The sequence below is a fragment of the Panthera leo genome, chromosome F3 (assembly GCF_018350215.1).
Source record: "Panthera leo isolate Ple1 chromosome F3, P.leo_Ple1_pat1.1, whole genome shotgun sequence".
Classification (NCBI taxonomy): Eukaryota; Metazoa; Chordata; class Mammalia; order Carnivora; family Felidae; genus Panthera; species Panthera leo.
The window spans coordinates 8521258-8545135 of NC_056696.1; the positions used below are offsets into that span (position 1 = coordinate 8521258).

Below are 23878 nucleotides of genomic sequence, written 5' to 3' on the forward strand. Positions count from 1 at the left end.
GACACGAATTAGTTGTAAATGTATATTGCAAACTCTAGGGAAACCATTCAAAAAATTTTAAAAAGATACATAATTGATATGCTAAGAGAAAGTAGAATAATATGAAAGGTCACTTAAAACCACAAAAGGCAGAAAAAGAGTGAAAGACAAAAATAAGAACAAAAACGAGGAATAAATAGAACACGATAAGAAATATGGTAGATCTATATCAAAAATCACTTTAGATGTCAGCAGTCTAAGTAAACCACTTAAAAGACTGAGATTGTCAGAATGGATTAAAAAACAACACCCAATTATATGTTGCTTACAAGAAATCCACTTTATATATAAGGATACATGTAGACTAAAAGTAAAGGGATAGAGAACAACTTACCATGTTAATGCGAATCAAAAGAAAGGAAGAGCATCTATGTTTCAGAGAAGACTTCAGAGTAAGAAAAATTATTAGGGATAAAGAAAGACATTACATAATGATAAAGGGGCAATTCTCCAAGAAGACATAACTATCCTTAACATGTATGTGCCGGGGCACCTGGGTGGCTCAGTCAGTTAAGCATCGGACGTTGGTTCAGGTCATGATCTCGCGGTTGGTAAGTTTGAACCCTGCATCGGGCTCTGTGCTGGCAGCTCAGAGCCTGGAGCCTGCTTTGGATTCTGTGTCTCCCTCTCTTTCTGCCCCTCCCCCCCACTCTCTCTCTCAAAAATAAACATTAAAAATTAAAAGAAAAACATGTATGTGCCTAACATCACAGTATCAAGATATGCAGCTGAAAACTGATAGAATTGCAAGGAGAAATAGATAATACACTGTTATAGTTGGAAACTTCACACCCATCTATCAGAAATGGACAGACCCAGGGGGCAGAAAATCAGTAAGGACATAGTTGAACTTAATCACACCATCATTCAACTAGATATAATTGATATCTATAGACTACTGCATCCAAACACAGCAAAACCCATATTAATCTCAAGCTATCATTCACCAAGATAGACCAAATTCTGGGCAATAAATTATATCTTAACCAATTTGAAATAAGAGAAATCATATAGTGTATGTCCCCAGACTACAATGGAATGAAATTGGAAATCAATAAGAGAAAGGGAGCTGGAAAATCCCAAAATAATTAGAGATGAGACAACATACTTCTAAATAATAGATCATAGAAAAAAATCTCAAGAGAAAGTTTTAAATATTTTGAACTAAATAAAAATGAAAATATGACATCAAAATTAGAGGGAAGCAGCAAAAACAGTGCTCACAGGGCAATTTACGTGCAAATATTAGAAACAAAAGGAAGATCTATAATCTAAACTTCTCTTTTAGAATGAGATAAAAAAAAAAAATTCACCAAAGTAAGCAGAATAAATGAAGTAAAAATCAGAACGGAAATCAATGAAACTAAAAATAGGAACTCAATAGAAAAAAATCAACAAAACCAAAAGCTGGTTCTCTAAAAAGATCAACAAAATTGATAAACTTCTATCTGGGCTAACTAAGAAAAAAAGATCTCATGGGAATTAAAAGGATACAAACGAATACTATGAATTCCATGCCCACAAATTTAATAACCTGGATAAAATGGACTGATTCCTTGAAAGACACAATCTGTCAAAACTCACCCAAGAAGAAACAGATAATATGAATAGGCTTATATTATTTTTTAAAAATGTTTATTTATTTATTTATGGATGGGGTAGGGAGTCAGAGGGAGAGGGTCAGAGAACTCCAAGCAAATTTCATGCTGTCAGTGTGGTGCCCAATATAGGCCCATGAACCGGACTGTGAGATCATGATCTCAGCTGAAATCAAGAGTAGGACGCTCAACTGACTGAGCCACCCAGGTACCCCAGGTCTATATTATTAAGGAAATTAATTAATAATCTTCCCAAACAGAAACCACTGCGTCAAAATGAGTTTAATGGTGAATTCTATCCACATTTAAGTAAGAAATCTTACCAATTATGTACAAACTCTTCCAGAATATAAAAGTAAAAGGGAATACTTTCTAACTTGTTCAATGAGGCCAGCACACCCTAATACCAAACCCAAAGGTATTATGAGAAAACTATAAACCAATAGCTGTTATGAATATAGATGCAAAAATCCCCATCAAAATATAAGCATATTAAAAGAATTATACACAATGGTCAGCATTTGAAGATCATTTCATGTAATCCATCCTATCAACAGGCTAAAGAAGAAAAAAATCACATGATCACAATAGATGCAGAAAAAGCAGTTGACAAAATTCAATACCCATTCATGATAAAAACTCTCAATTTGGAAATGCACGTTACACTTTTCCCACCAAATTCTAAAAGCCAAAAAACCCAGATCAAAACAACTCTAAGCGTAACATGCAAAACTATAAAACTGGAAGAAAATCTAAACCTTGGGTTTGGCAATGACTTTTTAAAAACAACATCAAAGGCACAATCTGTGAAAGAAACCATTGGTAAACTGTACTTCATTAAAATTGAAAATTTTGTACAATCTCCGGAAGACTGAAATAATTGATGGTACAAACTGATTCATAGACTAAGTTTTGAAATGAGAACAATGTTCTTTCAAGAAAAGATGTAAAACTTAAATATTATTACTTTTTGTTTAACATTTATTTATTTTTGAGATACAGAGAGAGAGCACAAGCAGGGGAGGGAGGTGAGAGAAGGAGATACAGAATCTGAAGCAGGCTGCAGGCTCCTAGCTGTCAGCACAGAGCCCAACACAGGGCTCAAACCCACAAGATCATGACCTGAGCCTAAGTCGGAGGCTCAACCTACTGAGCCACCAGGTGCCCCTAAAATTTAAATATGAATGTAATAGCAGTACCCGAATGCAAATATCAAGGTTACAGTAGCAAATGATAAGTGAAGGGGTGGGTGTAGAAGAAAAGCAAGAGTAAAGTGGGCTAAGCTTTTGTTTAACTGAAAAGATGCTGTTTCAGTCTAAATTCTAACAAACTGGTTAGTTTTGTCTGTTTTTTGGAAAAATGTAAAAGTGAACACTACTAAAACTTAAAAATGTTTTTACACTAGGAATGCTCATTCACACACTCACATAATCTTTTAAAGTAGATGAAAAGAAAGATAATTCATGATTAGTTAAAAAGATGAAAGAAAGGAAATAAAGCATTAGAAAAAAGAATTTTGTTACATCAAAGAAGAAAAACCAACTGTATGAGTTCTAACAATCAATACAAAATCCCCTAATGAGAGCAAAGAATCCCTCTCCTTCCTAATTAATGCTGTTACTCCCTTTATGAGATAAATACAACATAACCTATTCAAGATGGAAAATGAAAACTTTACATTCTTCCCAATATGTAAGGTAAGAGAACAGGTAGTTCTGTACCCCATTAAAAAAATTTTTTTTCAATGTTTATTTATTTTTCAAAGACAGAGACAGCATCAGCACGGAAGGGGCAGAGAGAGGGAGACACAGAACCCAAAGCAGGCTCCAGGCTCTGAGCCATCAGCACAGAGCCTGACGTGGGGCTCGAACTCATGAATGGTGAGATCATGACCTGAGCCAATGTCGGACGCTTAACTGTGTACCCCATTTAAAGATGGGGAAAAAAAGATTGTCTCACTCTAAGTAAAGACCTCAGAATGGAATAGGTTCTATTCATTGCTCTATTCATTCATTATTCTATTTATTCAGCAAGCTATTCATAACACTCTTTCCTGCTTCAGCATCCTTCTTTTTCTTTCTTTTGTCTCAACAAATGTCATGTATTTTCCTACCTCCATCTTTATGTCATGTGGTTATGGAGCAACCTGTAGACGACTACCTAAGCATGACTTACCCACATTTCCAGTCAGAAGTATCCTGGTACATGGATCAGTATACAGCGATGTCAGAGAAATGGCAGAATGTTTTGTGAAAGGCAGCATATCTTTCAGTAGCTTTCCCTGAATAAAGTATAATAAATTCTATAAAATATTAATCTCAGAGTTGGATTTCTCTATAAATAATCCATCTAAAAAGTTATCTCTACTACTGCAACATGCTTCTCTTCTTTGTAATAAAAACAATTTGAAACTATCTGAAGGGACTTATTTCCTTGAAATTAAATATTCATAAAGCTGTAACAACTATTAAGAGCATCTAAACTCTGATTATTACAGACCACTTCTATTCTTGGGGGTTGTTTCTTGCACTTCCATGACCCTTTCCATGAACTTCCTCAGACCTCTTTTCCAGGTACGTATTCCCCTTCTAAACAAACATTCTTTTCAGGTTTAAGTGTATCTCACTTGTTTAAGTGTATCTCAACCAGTAATATTGCACTTACGTTTTCAGACATATCTATTTTGAAAATTGGTGCAAGATAAAGAGATTGTAGGAGATTCAAATTCAGCAGATTATTTTTCAGTGCTTAGGATAAGTCAGCACCAGGAAGGATTTTCCACAAGCACTGCCTCACTTAGACAATAAACATCCCTGCTTCAGAAGAGAGATTTAATTTTTTTTTTAATTTTTATTTTATTTTTGAGACACAGAGAGACAGAGTATGAGCAGGGGAGGGGCAGAGAGAGAGAGAGAGAGAGAGAGAGAGAATCTGAAGCAGGCTCCAGGCTCTGAGCTGTCAGCACTGAGCCCTACGAGGGGCTCAAACCTGCCAACTGCGAGATCATGACCTGAGCCAAAGTCAGATGCTCAACCGACTGAGCCACCCAGGCACCCCAGAACAGAGAATTTGATAGGGCACCTGGGTGGCTCAGTTGGTTAAGCATCTGACTCTTGATTTTGGTTCAAGTCATGATATCATGGTTCCTGGGATCCAGCCCTACATGGGGCTCTGCACTGACAGCATAGAGCCTGCTTGGGATTCTTTCTCTCTCCCTCTCTCGGCCCCTCCCCTGCTTGTGCTCTCCCCACTCATCAAAATAAATAAATAAATAAACATTAAAAAAAAGAAGAGAGAATTTGAGTCTGCTAATCATTTCCTGAGATTTATTTGGGTATAATCTTCCTTCTGTCACTCTTATTTCTCTATCAGAAAAAAAAAAAAAAAAAAAAGGCATTGCTCCAATACCAAGATACTCTCAGGAAAAGTTGTTAACGATAGTTTGTATTTTTGGGGCGCCTGGGTGGTGACCAACTCTTGATTTCAGCTCAGGTCATAATCTCACAGTCGTGAGATCGAGCCCCACGTCAGGCTCAGTGCTGGATGTGAGCCTGCTTAGGATTCTCTCTCTCTCCCCCTACCTCCTCCCCCTCCCCCACTTGCTCTGTCTCTCTCTCTCTCTCTAAAATGAAATTTAAAAATTGTTTCAAAAAGTTTGTATTTTCAAACCAAGATTTTCCCACTTACACGCTAAGATCTATTGACAGACCTGGACGTTTTACCCAGCAGACGCCTGCGCTATTCTGTGTCATTGGGTCTCACTATCTGCCATACAAAATGGTGGCTCTTTTCTCACTTGCCTCTCTAGTGGCTTCTTGCCTCTCTACTGATTTCGTTGTTATCAGCACCTTCCATCAAGATCCTTCCTTCCATCATTTCTGTCTTCCTAGTTTTAAACTCTGCCACCCTCCACTCCAAGTCATTTAAAATCTTCTGGGAAATAAAAGCTATTTTTTCATTGTAAAATACTTAAGGACACTCAGTACAATGTAATAACTTCTTCCAATAGTTTAGATAACTAAAAATTTATGCATACTCAATATTTGAGTGTTCTTATATTCTTTTACTGTAATATTCTTTTACTGTAATTAATATCCTCTAATGTTATTTAAATATCCAATGAAATAGTTAGCGGCATGTACTCATAGCTCAATGTAAAGAAAAGAAAGATTTGAAATAGTTAACTTAGGAGTTTTGATCATTTGACCCGAGTTACAGAACGGTCCTATTGTAATGTTTGAGTCGCACTTTCAGTGAGAAGGCTGAGGAACCACAATTTGTTATAAGGTTGAAAAATACTAGAATTGGATGTTCTCTGGAACCTTAGAAGGCTAGGATTCATTCCACAATACTTTTATCTTTCTCATTCTCTGCTGTTCCAGGTAAACAATGGGTCCCATCACCTCCATAGTCCACAAACGAAGATGTCCATCCTCATGAGCACTGACAATGATAGGGGGCTGAGCTTCTATTAAATGGGTGCCTCCAGGATGTTTTTTGTCCACTGGATGTTGCTCTCCCATTGTGACATCAGTTTGTTCACCTACAGGAAAGTTAACGAGCTACCATGGGTGTTTGCAATACTTGGAATTACAAATTTTATAGAACATAAAAGAGGAGCCAGGTAGGAAAATAGTAAGACAACACATTCTTTTCCCTAGAATATTTTTTTCAACCTCAGATAACTTCACTCAGGGCAGAGAACAAAAAAAGCATTAACAAATAGAATCCTAGATCACTGGGGGGAAGAAATTATTTTTCATCTTATTACAAAAGCCTCCACGTTGTATATAACAGCTAAAACTAGATATATACCCAGTGTAAGTCTTACACATCCCAAATGGCTTATGAATCTAGTGTAAGTTTTAGGAAAATGGACTCAAGACTAAGAAGCTCAGTAATGCATTGGATTTTTAAAAATCTAGAATTAGTATTTAAAACAGCATCATCATAATGGAAATTCTGCCTCTTAGACTACTGAATCTTATACCACCTCCTTAACATTTAGCCACAGAAAGGATATAATGTATATTCATAAGACTGTTCTAGAACCTGAACTCCCGTAACAAGAAATTGTTACAAGAAAGAGAGGTGATCTCATACTTACGTTTAACCTCAGTGTCATGTATGCTCTGTTTGCTTCCCTGAATTAGGGGAGAAAAAGAAAGCATTTCCGTGACATTGTAAGGAAATGAGATGTACTGGATGAGTTAGATTCTTCAGGTGCATTTACATTTTTTTTTAATTTTTAAACATTTGAGTATAGTTGACACACAATGTTACATCGTTCCATTAGTTTTAGGTGTACAACACAGCAATTGGGTAGGTCTTTAAGTTATGCCATGCTCACCACAAGTGTAGCTACCATCTGTCCCCATACAATGCTGTTACTGTACCGACTATATTCTCTATGCTCTATCTATATCTTTTTTCTTGGGATTTATTCACCCCATAACTGGAAGCCTGTAACTCCCCCTCCACTGCACCTATTTTGCCCATCCCTCATCCTCTCCCCCTGGCAACCATCAGTTTGTTCTCTGTTAATTTTACATTTCTCAGCATTCTTTTTGAAGTTTTTATTTTATTTTATTTTTTTATTTCAGAGAGAGAGAGAGAGAAGGAGAGAGAGTGGGGGAGAGGGGCAGAGAGAAAGAGAGAGAATCTTGAGCAGGCTGCATGCTAAGTGCAGAGCCCAATGTGGGGCTTGATTCCACAACTAAGGGGTCATGACCTGAGCCAAAATCAAGAGTCTGACACTCAACTGACTGAGCTATCCCAAGCACCCCTGAAGTTGTTTTTGAATTATTTTAAAAAGTATATTGCAGAGATTGTCATGTTCATAAATATGGTATCTGTAACACAACATTCTAGTGGCTTAGGGAGGGCATAACAATGAGAGCAATTATGTGTGTAATGCATGCCATGTTCTTGGTGTACATGATCTCCAATTCTATTAGCAACCATGTGAATTAGACTTTATTTGATAAAGAAACAAAACTCAGAGATTAGGTGATGTCTCTAAAGCTAATCAGAGCACCTGATTGAAGTACAAGTCTGTCTGACTCTTACATCCTTGTGAGTTTATTCTTTTCATCATGCTGGTCATTTTAAAATAATTTTTCCAGGGAAAAGTTTCCTTTAAAACAAAATCCTACTAGAGGGGAGCCTGGGTGGCTCAGTTCGTTAAGCATCCAACTTCGGGTCAGGTCATGATCTCATGGTTCATGAATTCGAGCCCATCAGGTCAGGCTCTGCTGACAGCTCAGAACCTGGAGTCTGCTTTGGATTCTCTGTCTCCCTGTCTCTCTGCCCCTCCCCAACTCTCTCTCTCTCTCTCAAAAAATAAATAAACATAAAAACTATTCAAACAAAATAAAACAAAATCCTACTAGAGATGTAATGTGCCAAATCTATGGACTGAGAACAGAGTTTGAAAACCACAGTATTACTCTGTGTGTCGTCTCTTCCCTGTATAATGTATGTAATACTTTTTAGCAAAAGAGGTTGTCTAAAATTGATTTATTATTTCAGAAATGTAAAGATAGCATATGTAATGTATTTTATTTATATGTATGGTTTATTTTCAGATATGAAAACCTTGAAAATACAAAACAAAACAGATTTTACACATGCATGTACACACAGTTTTTCCACCTTGACCTTCTCTCAAAAGAGCATCTCAAGTGGGGCCAATCACTATTTCTAAACCAACATTGGATATAACAGGAAGACATACTCTTTCTATTTGTTGCTTACCTTGCTACTCTGTGGACCTTTACTAGAATCACATTGTGATGAGGAGCACACAGAATCCTGACTTGATCTCCTACAGGAAGAGGGAAAAGCCCAAGGAAGGAAAGTTAAGATATTCTATCCTACACAAAGTGTGCTCTTCTCTGCTTTAATTTCAGTAGGTTACTTCTCTCATCATCTATGGATACTGAGCCACTCAAGAAACAAATCATACTTTCTATCTTGGGTTACAAATGTTCATCTGTCTGGTTTTGGTAGATGCTGTTGGGGAGCCTCAGTAATTAAGATTTAATGTTGCCTGGGTCTGGGAAATAAAAATATGCCCTGTACCACTGCTCAGGGCTAGATGTATTCCCAGGAGCTGACACTGAAATGGCAGGAGCAGGGTTGGGGGGTGGGCCCCTGAAAAGCCTGGCTAACCCCTGCTCTGCTCTGCAATCCCCAGTTCTAGCCTGGTTGTCTCAGCCGTGCTCTGCTGGAATGAACTGGAAAGTGACTTAGGTTCCAGTGAGGGCACTGATATGGAACAAGTCTTCAAAATAGTCTCAGTTAAGACAATTTCAAGTCAAGGGGTAGGGAAGGTGGTACATTCTTGCTCACTGCTGGGTGACTCAAAACCAACATGGAAGCCTTTGCTTTCTCATTTCCTTTCCCATTACATGTTGCCTGAAAATCAGAACTCTGAAGCGCATCTAGACAGAAAAAATAGTTTTTCTTAAATATTTAGAAAACAATATCCTTCCCCCTCAGAAATGAATGGAGATGGCTCCATTTTAGCAGATGTCATATGAAACCTTCTGCTATAGGTTTAAATTTGCCCTGCAAGTCCTTCCTTATTCTGGCCACAAGTGTGGTCAAGTGGGCATTTTCTACCTCTTCTACTAGTGTAGAGATCGCTGTGAGGCTGACATGGTAAGGGAAATGAGAACCCCACACAGCAAATCAGATCCCAGAGGACCACCTACCTACAAAAGATAGTAGCAGGGAAGAAAGCTTAAGCCAAGTAGCATACCCAATTTATGTCTTCTCTCAATTGTACCTTCCTTAGTGCTGGGATAAGGAGAACTCTTTTTACATCACCCGCATAAGTCCCAGACAGTATTTCTTCATCAGTAAGTACTGAGTTACCTTGCACATTCAGGGGGTCGAAAGAGGAACAGTATGTCATTGATTCTAAAGCGTTTGGGATCCAAATCAGGGTCCACTTTGAAGCAATTTTCAGGTCTGTACCTGGGAGTGAAGCATACATTTACATGATAAACATTTACAAGTTAGGCAACTTGCATTACTTATACATCCCATGAAGAGCTAATCAATTCCTGCAATGCTGGTATCACTGAACATGAAGAGAAAACCTAGAGGGGTAGAGTTGGAACCTATCTCCCTTAATAAAGCCCTGTGTAACCACATGACCAACTCAGTGTTTAAAAGTCTTTTAATCCAATTAGCAGGTCTAGCCTTCTACTAATACGTCAAAGTGGACTTACATATAACCTCCTGGAAGTTTCAGAAAGTTTGAAGAATAGAATTCTACTCTGAGTAAGTGGAGTGGCAAATTTCCAGTTTGGGCCCCCCAAAAAGCATGAGACTTTGAACAGGAAGAGAAAGGCCAGGTCTCCTGACTGGTGAAGGGATCTTAGGCAAATTTGAGCAGAGGTAGAGACGGCTTCCACCATGAATATGGAAACCGCTTGCAACTTTAGAGCCTTTTGAAAGCTGGACCCAAGTTACATTAGACAGTTCTGTACTAAATTGTATGTTTTGCAAAATACTAAAGTGATTCTAAGTCACTTACTTGTGTATAATCATCTTCTCATGGGAAGGGAACATGATGTATGGCTCACCATACCATTACTTTCCTCTGACTGAGTGCTGGATTCACATGCATCGCTTTGCAAAATACTAGCACTTCAACAAGGAGCATCTCCTCCTTCAAGTTGGGAATAGTCTCAGGAGAGCTTCCCTCCTGATGCTGTGGAAGCAGGACTACAGTCTCTCTGCTTTCCTTTTGTAGTGAGTCATGCACAAGCTGACACAGCATGAGAACTGCTTTAATAAGAGGCTGAAGAACCACACAGTGCATATTGATATGGGTATCAAGTGACAAGTCTACAGTCATGAGAAAGCCCAAGGGCAAGTGTTGAAAGGAAGGAACAGGAGGGTGACAGGAATTCGAGGGCAGGACCCAAGAGAACACTGGCTGAGGTACAGAGGGAGAAGTCAATGAACGGTTCAAAGGAGAACAAATCCAGGATCCAAACAAGAGAGGACTATGTCCCGTCAAACATTGGTTAAAGGTAAAGGCTCAGAGTTACACTGGAAAGGGGCCTGGGGTCCAGATGGACCAGGAGTGTTTAAGGCACTGTGAATAGAGAAGCAGAGGTTTCTTCTGTTTTCCTTTTTCCTCTTGTCCTTTCTAATGCTCTTCCTCCTCTTTCCTTCCTCTGAATGCTTAGATAGACTTGATGTTATTTTTATCCATTCACTAAGGTTCTTGACCACCTTGCACCTCAAAGTACAACACTGCAAGTTCCCTTGATACAGGATGTTTACACATGGCCCTTGCTTATGGCCCAATTACAGAACTGGGGAGAGTTTGTTATTTACAACCTATCCGTAGCAAATAATCCAATGTTACATTACTTTCTTTACAGACAAAGGTAAGAGTATTTAGAAATGGATAGCAGGGAATGGGTAAAGCTTTTGGCTATGGTGCAGGGCATATCTGATTGGTTGAGATCTATTTATTTAATTGCATATGCCACCCCCGTGTTAGCATTGACCTATAATGCACTGCACACATTGCAGTGGTGAATAAAAAGAAAACCCATGTAGAATGCTACTCACCATTTGAGGTGACTAAGCAGATGGTGGTATCACTGGGAATACAGGAAAAGGAGATGCATGGGAATGGGGAAGACTGGGACACAGTTTTGGTCTTTCAGGGTGTTGCTGGTGACCCAGATGGTCATCGCCAGATATGTGTGTTTAAAGCTTTAGGGAGATTAGCGTTTAAAACATATATTTTAGGGGTGCCTGGGTGGCTCAGTCGGTTAAGTGTCCAACTTCAGCTCAGGTCATGATCTTGTGGTTTTATGGGTTCAAGCCCCACATCAAGTTCTGTGCTGACAGATCGGAGCCTGGAGCCTGCTTTGGATTCTGTGTCTCCCTCTCTCTGCCCCTCCCCCGCTCACACTCTGTCTCTCTCTGTCTTCTCTCAAAAATAAATAAACATTACAAAAATTTAAAATATATACATATTTTAACTTTTTATGTAGGTTATAAATTAGGACAGGATCACACATGAAAGTATGTACTAGAGGGAGAAGAGTGAAAGTCAAGGGACTTGGGAATATGAATACTTAAGTTTCCTTTTATTATTATTATTATTTCCTTTTATTATTCCTATTATTACTCTGGAATTTGGACATACAGAACAAATCTCATGAATGTAACTTCCAGAAAAGCCTCTCTTGAGAGCATCACCGCTGTTATACCACTGATTTATTGTTTTTAAAAACATGTTTTGTTTTTTTGTTTTTTAAATTTTTTTTTCAACGTTTTTTATTTATTTTTGGGACAGAGAGAGACAGAGCATGAACGGGGGAGGGGCAGAGAGAGAGGGAGACACAGAATCGGAAACAGGCTCCAGGCTCCGAGCCATCAGCCCAGAGCCTGACGCGGGGCTCGAACTCACAGACCGCGAGATCGTGACCTGGCTGAAGTCGGACGCTTAACCAACTGCGCCACCCAGGCGCCCCTAAAAACATGTTGAATGTGGGGCACCCGGGTGGCTCAGTTGATGAAGTGCCCGACTTTGGCTTAGGTCATGATCTCACAGTTCATGAGTTTGAGCACTGCATCGGGCTCAGTGCTGAAGGCTCAGAGTCTGTATCTTGCTTCAGATTATGTGCCCCCCTCTTTCTCTGTCTCCCCCCCCCCAAAATAAAGAAACATTAAAAATTTTAAAAAATAAAAAAGTATTGAATGTTATTTTGGCTCTTTTGCAGTACAGCTTTTATATTGTTTAAAGATGCAACTTACACTTCTTTGACAGTAGAGTTTACAAAATTCCATAAAATAATCACACCATTTAAGGTTCCAGCAACTATCAAATTATATCCTTCTACTTGCAATAAATCAATGCAGTTCACTTCCATACTGATGGCAGGATTCTGAAGAAGGAAGCAAAAAGACTTATGGACCATCATGAACACAGTATCTAACCACAGCAGAAATGCTATGTGTACAGTTTGTTATTCTACCATTAAAACAAAATGTCTCATTATGATTTTTTTAAAATTTAGAGCATGAAATTTAGTAAAATAGATTTAATTTTGCATTAAAGTTTTTTTTTGTTTGTTTGTTTTAACTAGTTGAACTCATTAAAACAACAAAATATACTCCTCAACTACTGGCTCCTTCTTCCCAGACTTGACTTATTCTTCCCTGGCATACCAACCATTAGATTCCCTTGCCTTCCTTCTCTTTCCTTCAATCTTCTTAAAAATATTCTATATTGGCTGATCCTCCCTACGACTTTCCCTTCACTCACTGTTTGGCTTCTGCTCCATACTTCTCTATGAAAACTTTTTCTATTTATCACTAAGCACTCTCTATTGCCAGTGCTATTTGGCACTCTTCAATTGTTGCTTCAACTATTTGTTGGACACCTGCTGTTAGGTTCCTGAAATACAAAGTCAAACAGAATGTCTGTGACCTGGACAAAACTTATCATATCATGAAAGTATTAAGATAAAGCCCTGTACAATTTAAAAGTGCTGTATTGGAGGCATGTATAAGACTTTCTAGGAACATAGAAGAGTGACATCTAAATAAAGTAGAGGTCTATTATACAGATGGCCAACAGGCACAGGAAAAGATGCTCAACATCACTCATCATCAGGGACATGCAAACCAAAACCATAATGAGATATTGCTCCACACCAGTTAGAATGGCTAAAATCAAAATGACAAGAAACAAATAAATGTTGGTGATGATGTGGAGAAAAAGGGATCCTCATGCCCTATTGATGGGAATATAAAGTGGAGCAGCCACTTTGGAAAATAGTATGGAGGTTCCTCAAAAAATTAAAAATTGAAATACCATATGGTCCAATAATTCCACTACTGGGTATTTACCCCTTACACCAAATAAAACCCCTAATTTGAAAAGATATATGTACCTCATATGCTTATTGAAGCATTATTTACAATATCCTAGATATAGAAGCAGCCTAAATATCCATCAATAGACAAATAGATAAGGAGGATGTGGTGTATACATACATATGTGTACCTGTGTGCATGCATGAGTGCTCGTGCGCACACACACGCACACACACACACACACACACACGAATATTACACAGTCATAAAAAAGGATGAAATCTTGCCATTTGCAATGACATGGATGGAGCTAGACAATATAATGCTAAGCTAAATAAGTCAGTCAGAGAAAGACAAATACCATATGATTTCTTATGTGGAATTTAAGAAAATGAACAAGCAAAGGGGGAAAAAGAGAGAGAGAGAGAGAGAGAGAGAGAGAGAGAGAAACCAATAAACAGACTCTTAACTATAGAGAACACACTGCTGGTCACCAGAGCGGAGGTGGGTGGGTGAATGGGTGAGACAGGTGGTGGAGATTAAGGATTGCACTGGTGATGAGCACTGGGTGATGTATGGAATTGTTGAATCAATGTATTGTACACCTGAAACTAATATAACACTATATGTTAACTATACTCAAATTAAAATTGAAATAGGGGATGAGATCATGCCATCTGAGATACAATGCATGGACCTAGAAGGTATTATGCTAGGTGAAATAAGTCAGACTAAGAAAGACAAATACTATATGATTTCACTCATAAGTGGAATCTAAAAAAAAACAAACAAACTAATAAACAGAAAGCAGAGTTGAACCTACAAATACAAAGAACAAACTGATGGTTGTCAGAAAGGAAGGGGGTGGGACACTGGGCAAAATGGGTGAAGGGGAGTAGAAGATATAGGCTTCCAGTTATGGAATGAGTAAGTCACAGCATAAGGATACAGTGGATGATATTGTAATAGCAATGTAATGGGACAGTTGTAGCTACATTGTGGTGAAAATAGCATCATGTATAAACCTGTCAAATCATTAAGTTGTGCACCTGAAACTAATGTAACATTGTGTGTCAGCTATACTCAAATTAAAAAAAAAAAAAGATTATAGGTGTATTATTCTTGTCACTCTCAATTGCTCTCTCCTTCCTAAAACTTCTTACTCTCTTGACATCTTTGACATAAGACTCCTAATTTTGCTTGTGTCTGACAACCCTTCCTTTTCTGTTTCCTACTTGGTACCTCTTACTCTACCAACCTGTTAAATATTAATATGTTGAGGGTTTAGCTCTAGCCCATTGGCTTTTTCTTTTTTCCAACTCCTCTGGGCAATCTCATCATCTATGTTTTAATAATTGTTCCAATTTCAGTGTTCTAATGATCTTTTCAGTCCCCTCCCATAAACTTTGGGGTTACATATTTAATTACTTAGAAATGTTACAGGTATCTCAACATGCATGATTTCTCACCTCCTTCAAGTATGTTACTTCACTCCATTCTACAGCTCACTGGGTAGCACCCCCTCAGTCCATCTTTCAAGTAGGAAGCTCCATGCTGTCCTTGATTCCTTCCTTTCTGTCAGGACCCTCCTCTCCCAACTACATAACATCAATCACTAATTAATGAAGTCCGTGTTCTGCTACATTTGCCACCTAAAGATTGTTTGAAAGCTCTCCTTCCACCATCCTATCATGGCCTTATCTCCTTCACCAAAAACAGTGGCCTATTGCCTGAATCTTCTGCCTGCAATCATGTCCCATTCAAAACTGTCATCAAAGGGTGCCTGGGTGACCCAGTTGGTTAAGTGTCTGACTCTTGATTTCGGCTCAGGTCATAATCTCACAGTTCGTGGGACTGAGCCCTGTGTTGGGCTCTGCGCTGACAGTGTGGAGCCTGCTTGGGATTCTCTCTGTCTCCATCTCTCTCTGCCCCTCCTCCCCAATAAATAAATAAACTTAAAAAAGAAAACCATAAACTGTCATCAAAGCAGCATCAAACGTGCTACCCACAAATTTGATCATGTCATTTCTCATTTAAAGCCCTTCAATGGCTATTTCTTATACAATATTCAAGTACCTTAACGCCATGAGCATGATCTAGCCCCTACCTATCTATCCATCACCATCTTCTCTCACTCCCCATCTTCTTTCAGCCACACTGAGGTACCTGCAGTTATTCCTCACAAACCATGCAATTTCTTACTTTTGTGACATTTTTCATTTTATCTCGTCCACTTGGCATTCACTTTGTCTTCTCAACTCCTGCTGGAAACTTTTAGATACCCTATCTGGGCCAAGCTACATCTTAGTAATTCTTTCAGACCTATTCAGCAATGGTTTTTAGGAAACTCCCCTGACCTAATCCTCCCAGCTCTCTGCTGTGCTGCCGGAGTGCAGTAGGTATAGGTACCAAACTCTACCAACCTGTTAATCCTGGTGCTAAGAACAATGCATGATACAAAGTGGGTATTCAATAAATAGTCCTTCATAAATGGAAGAGTTTTAGAGAAAGATAATTTCCATGCACAACCCAAGTTTTTTTCCCTAAGTGACTTTTGCAAACTTTCCGTCTATAGAGTAATTTAAAAATGTGTTGCAAAAAAGAAGCGCCATAAATGCTAATTATGATAAATACAAAACATAAGGGCTCAACATCAGAGATAATTTACATTTTTATTATAACCATAAAGGTACTTTGATTATACTTCAATAATTTATTCCAGAAGTTTTTCTCATTTTTTCCAAAGTAAGCGTTTTTCATTACCCATGTAATAACTTGCCAATTGCATCAGGTCTAGTTCACTGTGCATTAATCATTGTTCAGCTTTCATTAGCTCCAAACAAGGAACAAAGAACTGAACCTAGTGTTTCCAATTGTGTGGAGCTGGAAGAAAGGGACTAGAATGAGTGTTTGAGGAGATGCATTCTGTTCTTCCAGCTTTGGCACACATTATGTGGTAATGTTATCCTGAGACAGTCACTGTATATTTTGATTTCAAGTCCTTTAGCAAACTATGAAACCTACTTATCACTTAAACTAACAAGAATGGAATTGGAATTGTAGAGCTGAACTAACATTTAAATTTGAGGGAAAATAATACAATATCTCTCCATGTAGGATGAAATAATAGTTTCCAAATTCTTTAAAAAAATTTTCCTAATGTTTATTTATTTTTAAGAGAGAGAGAAAGACAGAGCATGAGAGGGGGAGGGGCAGAGAGAGAGGGAGACACAGAATCCGAAGCAGGCTCCAGGCTCTGAGCTGTCAGCACAGAGCCCAACGTGGGGCTTGAACTCATGAACCATGAGATCATGACCTGAGCCAAAGTGGGATGCTTAACTGACTAGGCACCCAGGCTCCCCAGTTTCCAAATTCTTTAAAACAAGCTATATTATTCTCTCTTAAATTATGTTTGTTTCACTAATGACAGCGGTAAAACCTTAAGGCTTTCTTCAATTGCTCCCTCTACAATTTTCAGTTTCTTGCATTCTTTAGCATCTGACCACTTATCCTTGTAAAAACTGGAAAGTATAAATGGCTTGAGCTAATATTAGAGTAAGCAAACACGATTGATAAAGTCTCAAGAAAATCAATCGATCTGAATCCTTATGGGAACAAGGGCAGCTTCCTTAGTTCTCTGTTCTTCAGCCTGAAACATGTCATGCACTGTACCCCTCAGGAATGATCACGTGCTCCTGCCATACTGAGTAGATACAAGTGCCTCACAAAAATACTTTCTTAGAGATTTTAATTTAACTAATTAATTTTTAAAGCAACCATTTTGTGAATCCTAATGGAAGTATATGACAGAATCTATCGAATCTAATTAAAAAAAAATCAGGGGCACCTGGGTGGCTCAGTTGTTTGGGCGTTCAACTTTGACTCAGGTCATAATCTCACGGTTTGTGAGTTCGAGTCCCACCTCAAGCTCTGTGCTGATAGCTCAGAGCCTGGAGCCTGCTTTGGATTCTGTGCCTCCCTCTCTCTCTGCACCTCCCCCTCTCATGCTCTGCCTCTCTCTCTCAAAAATAAATAAACATTAAAAAATTAAAAAAAAAATCAAAGCTCATGCAATTAAGCCAGATTAGAGGAAGTACAGACAGAACTCCTTAAATTACACCAGGGGGTGCAATCAGCAAAATCCAGAAAATGGGAAACTATGGCACCAACTCTTACTATCTTCAGTAGATAAATTGCAAAGGAAAAAGAGAAATGGAAATATGTTTATAGATTAAAAGAGATTTAAGACACTTATCAACTAAATGCAACAAATGGACCTTATTTGAATCTTGTAAGCCATAAAAAAAAATGAGGCAATCTAGGAAATTTGAGCACTGTGTAAATATTTGATGATATTAAGGACTTCTTAAAAATTATTTTAGAAGATATCTTAAAAATAACCATGTCCTTCCATTTTTTGAGTCATTATCATGTAGAGATACATACTGAAATATTTAGGGATGAAATGACCTAATGTCTGGGATTTGCTTCAAAATAATTCTTTTGTGGTGGTTGTGGGAAGTGGTAGGAATAAAAAGGAATGTTTGGCCATGTACACATAATTCCTGAAGCTGCATGTTAGTACATAGAAGTTCAATGTATTGTTCTCTCTACTTTTGTATGTCTATAATTTTCCATAATAAAAGGAAAGAAATGAAGAAATGAAACTTACATTAGCACGTTGAGAAAAGTTTTTCTCTATCAACTCGACTTGTGGGAAAGGAATAGTCATGCTCCTGTTTTGAGGGGATGTCCTCAGATGCACAGTGTGAATCCCACTTTGTAGCATAGGCATGACATTGGGCAGCTCCCATATTACCATAAGGCACATATCATCTTCCTTACCCTTCAATAGAAATACAATGAGTATATGAAAAATTCAATTCACTGTTTTATTTTGAGCTGTTTTAAAGGTATAGGAAAAATAGAACATACAATGATGTACCCCCCATCTGGCTTTATCAAATCTTAAATCCTGTCTAGATCTCTTTAATATAGTCCTGTTTCTTCTTCCTTCTCCAGAGGTAATTAGTAACCTGAATACAGTGTTAGTTATGGAAGTTTTAATATTTCTACATAAACTTATACGTACATTCTGCATATACATATATTACATATTATTGTACATATATACGTGTACGTATATAATGACATTTCTTTATGCCTATTTATAAATGCTATCAAACTGTATGAATTCTTTAAATTTCTTCACTTAACATCATATTTTTGAGATTTGTACAAATTATTACATATCTTCTAAAAGGTTTCTTATATTTCTTCATTCTCTCAATCCTTAATCAGCACCTGCTTGGGGCAGAGCAGGAATACAAATATGAATAAGAGAGGTTTTCAGTCTTCATCAAGCTCAGTCTATGGATTTTTGAAACATGAAGAACCAGAATAATCAAAATGAACAATGCTGTAATAAAACCAAAACCAATTTTGACTTGGGAACAGCACCAGGCTTTTTTTTTTTTTTTTTTTTTTTTGAATGGTTAAAAAAGGCTTGTTTATAATAGACACTGTATATTAGGAAAAGCATACTGGTGGCCAGTTGCACTAATTGAAAGAAGGGAAATCAGTATGTTGTCATGTGGTAGAGTGTATAATAACTAAAACATTCCTTTCTATGGTGCTATCTGGATTGCTCAGACAACATGGGAAGAGTATATTGCATCAGGGATGTTTTTCACTCCTTTTTTCCAGCAGCAGGGACATCAGTCACCTTAATCAATGCTGAAATTTCATGATTGCTTCCCTAATTTAAGATTTTTTTTTTTCTGATTTTAGCTTTCAGAAGGGGAATAATAAATTCAATGAGTCCTCGAGTTCCAGGCAGAGAGAGATCCACTCAGTAGCCAGGATAAATGATCTAGCCTTCATTTTAAAAATGAAGAAGGCATTAGCATTCTTAGGTGGTAATAGACTCGCAGAAAAAATAAATTAGCCTACCTCAATCCTCCCGAAATGGCCCTGAGCAGATTGCATCGTTAACCTCAAAGTAAACAAAGCAATTTTGGTGACAAACTGAAAAAGTGACTTGAGCATCGCTGAATGCATTATGAGTTCTGAGAACACAGGGGAATCATTGCTCCCTTACACCGAGACTGCTGGGGAGCAGTTCCGCCAGGGAATTATCCCCAGACGAGGGTATAAACAATGTCTGAGGTGGCAGCTGTGGGTCAGTTTCACCTTTCTGATACCTGCTCCAGGGGCTCCTAACTAATCCTTCAGCAAATGCTGGCTGGGCGAGATGCTGTCGCTGATCAGCTATTCTTTTTTGTTCTTTGCTTGGACCTGGACAAGGATGCTCTTAATTGGGAGCCTCCTAGGAAGACTCGTGGAGAAATGTTATCCTCAGATGACTGGTGAGAGAGGCGTGAAATTGGGATCATCCATGGACTCCGTTGATTTCCCCAAGAAGAGCACATAGGGTACAAATATAAAACTGAGATTGCAAACCTGGATCATTTTGATCTTCCCGTTGTGCTCCAAGGTGAGGATCAAGTACTGGTGTTTTTCCTGAGCTTTCAGGAAAATCAGGCGCCGTAGCCAGTGCTCTTCCTCCTTCCAGTCTTTCCCTTCAGGCAACATTTTCATCTCTTGCCCACTGCCAAAGTCCCAGATTTTAATTGTTCCTGAGCACACAGGAAAAAAACTATGTAGATAAAAATAATTTATAGAAAGCTTGGCTTTTATCTCAGACAAAACTGATCTAGGAGTGCCTGGGTGGATCAGATGGTTAAACGTCTAACTCATGATTTGGGCTTAGGTCATGATCTCAGGGTTCATGGGATCCAGCCCTGCGTAGAGCTCTGTGCCAACAGTCTGCTTGGGATCCTCTCTCTCCCTTTCTCTCTGCTCCTCCCCCACTCACACATGTGCTCTCTCTCTCTCTCTCTCAAAATAAATAAATACACTTTAAGAAATTGATCTAATTGAAAGCTTTCTGCCAACATTTATCCTATGTTTATTTCCTACTATGACGTGTGAGTCTCCCTAGCCTTGCTGTGCAAAAAATGAATCTCTGTATGCCTTTATTTGTCACAGGCTAATACAAATTAGCAAGACTAGGCAATGTTTTGAAATTTGTGACAGGTTTTTTGAAACACTTAAACTCTCCTAGCTGAGCTTTCTGTATGAAGTAGATCTTTCTTCCCTTATTCTTCCAATGTCCTCCAGTTCACTAAATACCCTCCAATATCTTCCTATTTATCTAATATTTTGTCACAGTAGTCAGCTGTAGTGAAAGATCAGTCCAATAATGTCACATTTCCTAAGGTGCTGACATGTTTGAAGAATTTAGCTCTTACTAGGTAATAAAATATTTAAGAGAATTCCAGCAGGTAGGAATCTATCAAGCTTTGAGTTGTTTTATTGGTTACATGGGAACGAAATGCAAAAGGGGTGCTGAGTTTCTTCTTACATCTGAAATCATATTTTCTTTGTCATTAACTTGGGTCATTTGATTTAGGGGAACTTGATGAGGGGCCAGGAGGCTTGATTCACTGCGTGGCTGTTGAATGTTTGTTGCTAGGTCAAAACTCCATGTAGGAATTGTCTCATGTAGGCTTTTCTAGGGGTCACCTCAGGTTTAGAATCCAGTGGACAGCCCCTCATGTCACCTTCCTCCCCTTGTGTAACCCTAATCCCACCCTGTCTCCTGCTTCTTATTTCCCAGCTTTACTCTTGCTGAACATCCGGAATGTTCTCACTGTGTTCTTTTACTCCCTTTATGCCAGGTACTCTCTATCAGCAACACTCACAACTCCTACCATTTGTTTACTCACTAACAACATCATTACACGCTGACTAAATTCTCCCTATATACTCAGCACTGTGCGAGTAGCTGGGGATGAAAAGTGAACGGGCATCGTTCCTGCCCTCAAGGACTTTATGGTGTTGGAGGAACACAGTCGTGCAAACAAATGAAAGAAAGAATGCTTCCATTCAGTCCTGGATATGTGGGCTACAGTCTCATGGCCCAGATTTCCTGCTACTTTGGAACTTTGGCAGTCAGATTTAATGGGGACATAGAGAGCCAGGAGAGGTACTGCTCAGCTTAGGTGTGTGGGTCGGTGGGAATGAGGGGGACCTGATGGCTTGTGAGCAGAGCTGTTCTGAGACCCGAAGAATCCTGCTTCCCAGGGTGTCCTAGAATGTCTCTGCACCTTTGTCAATTACCTCTGTGGAGGACAAACTGTCCAAGTTTGAAGAAAGTCTCCACCCTAGCACTAATAATGAAATGTGACTTGCTTGTCCAAAAGTAATACTATCTTAGTCATCTGTATGAATTGCTAATGCATATGCCTGATAACAGTTGTGTACATTGCTCAGAATTTCTATTTTAACTAATTTTCATATGTATGTAGAGTGTGCTTATAGAGCAGGAAGGCTGTTTTCTTAAGAATTGTCCACATGCAGAGCAGTTGCACCAATTCACACCCCAGCACTTACATTCATGATTTTATTTCATGTGTATTGTCTGCCACACTTTAAAAAATCAGACTTTCACATCAGCGTGTACACACATCCCACCAACAGGCTTACAAGCAAGAATTTCTTTGGCAACTATATCTCTAGAATAAATAAACCATGAGTAGTGCATACAAGTTGACCATATGGTCTAGATGAAGTAGTTCTGTTGTGGGGGGGCAGGCCCAGGTGACACGACAGGTGAGGCAGCTGGAGTGCTTAGTTCCAGAAGGTTTTACACAATGCTCGATAGATAACACAAGGAGCAGCAAGCGACCTAATACCACTGGAGACTGACATCCTCTCAAGTGTGACCTGGTGTATGCTCCCAAAGAGCTTAGACATATCAACAAGTCCAATAGAGAATTCTAGGTGTTGTATAACAATGTTGGCTGGATTTTTGTCTGGTCCTCAAGTCTACTGTCAGTAAAAATATTATCAGCAAGCACTAAATGTAATGTCCATCTCTTAGCTGAAGGTACCCAAAACGAAAAGGGCAAAAGGAGTCAATGCAAGTAATGCAATGCAAGTCAATGCAAGTAAATCCCACCAAAGATAGAATGAGATATGCATGAAAGACTTTTGCAAATGTCAAAGCAATAATATAAATGTAATCTCAGGTATTGATATCAGGGCTCTGGTGCTCATTAGAGAAGAGTCACTAAGGCAGAGCACTCTCTGGCATGCTGACATATTCCAGCCTGATTCATGCTCTCTCTAACCCACACAACTAATGAGTTCCTAGCACAAATTCTCAGGGCACTAAGGCAGGGAGGCCATATTCTGGATATGAGTCTAACCATTATATGCTCCTGTGGCAAAAAGAAATCCACTTTCATTAATAGCTGCAGAAGTCAGTTCAACACTGAAGCCATGAGGGTCTAAAATCTGGTATATTTGGAGGCCAGTCTCGATTTCCCATACCTGTAGGAAAGAACAACAACAACACAAATAAAATAATCCATATACCCTTCAGTTATTAACAAATTTTACAATATTCAAAAAGCCCCAAAATTGGTATTATGCACTTCTAAAATCTTTCCCAACATTCTGCCATGAATGTTGGTTTGAGCAAACAAAGTTCTAAAGGATGCATTGCTGTCTAGTAGCTACTGTGCTACCCTGGACTGTGTCTGCTGTAGGTGGCCGAGACAGGCAGCGACTATTCCAGGCACCCTGGCTGTGGAGGAAGTAGTCAATTTTGCCACTGTAAGCACGAAGCAAGATTTGCAGCAAGATAGAAATGTAACAATTATAACAGACAAAACAATGAAACGGGATTTATTCCCTGTTGACATTTATCCAAATTAGCCACGGTCACAGGACAGAATCTGTGGTTGACACATGGAATCTAAGAGGACCCAGAGGAAGGTCAGGAGCTCACTGACCTTTCCAAGAAGTGTTCTGATTAGGGACACAGGCATCACTTTTAGAGACAGAGAGAAAGACTTCAGAGAAAGCTGTCTGTGTAGTCAGGCTGGGTGTGACTGAAAAATCCAGAAACATGTCAAGACACATCATTATTTCTCTTTGGAAACACGGGAGAGGCTCTACACCTCCAGCCTTCCAGTCTAAATCTCTTCTTTTTCATGGATCTGTCATGCTCACATGTGAACTAGGCTGTCAGTGAGTAATAAAACAGAACTGGCAAGCACAGAATGGTGGCTCTCAAGGTATCTGGGGACAGGGATTGCGTAAGCAAAGGGCCAGAGATGGGAAGGTGCATTGTCCCTCCGGGGAGCTGAGAGGTGTTGCAGCTGGAAGAGGGAGAGAGGGACCAAATGGAGCTCAATGGAATCACCTGGAGGCCAGGTAGCCAACCAAGGGCCACCGACTGATCTGAATGAGGCCAGTTTGGCCCTAGAGCCCAGATGTCAACATCTGAGTGCTCCCGAGTTCAGACA

General features: G+C 39.0%; 1 protein-coding gene across 3 annotated transcripts in view; it reads right to left on the reverse strand.

Annotated features, from left to right (window-relative positions):
* WDR64 (WD repeat domain 64) overlaps positions 1-23878 on the reverse strand; it is a 140414-nt gene that overhangs the window by 20025 nt on the left and 96511 nt on the right. For all 3 annotated transcript variants that reach the window (XM_042926034.1, XM_042926035.1, XM_042926036.1), the window contains 9 exons: positions 22775-22898; positions 19962-20137; positions 18172-18345; positions 12435-12565; positions 9519-9620; positions 8394-8463; positions 6745-6781; positions 6041-6180; positions 3813-3918 (listed from right to left, as the gene is read on the reverse strand). In XM_042926034.1, coding sequence (XP_042781968.1) covers positions 3813-3918; positions 6041-6180; positions 6745-6781; positions 8394-8463; positions 9519-9620; positions 12435-12565; positions 18172-18345; positions 19962-20137; positions 22775-22898 — 1060 coding nt within the window. The remainder of the gene's footprint in view (positions 1-3812; positions 3919-6040; positions 6181-6744; positions 6782-8393; positions 8464-9518; positions 9621-12434; positions 12566-18171; positions 18346-19961; positions 20138-22774; positions 22899-23878) is intronic.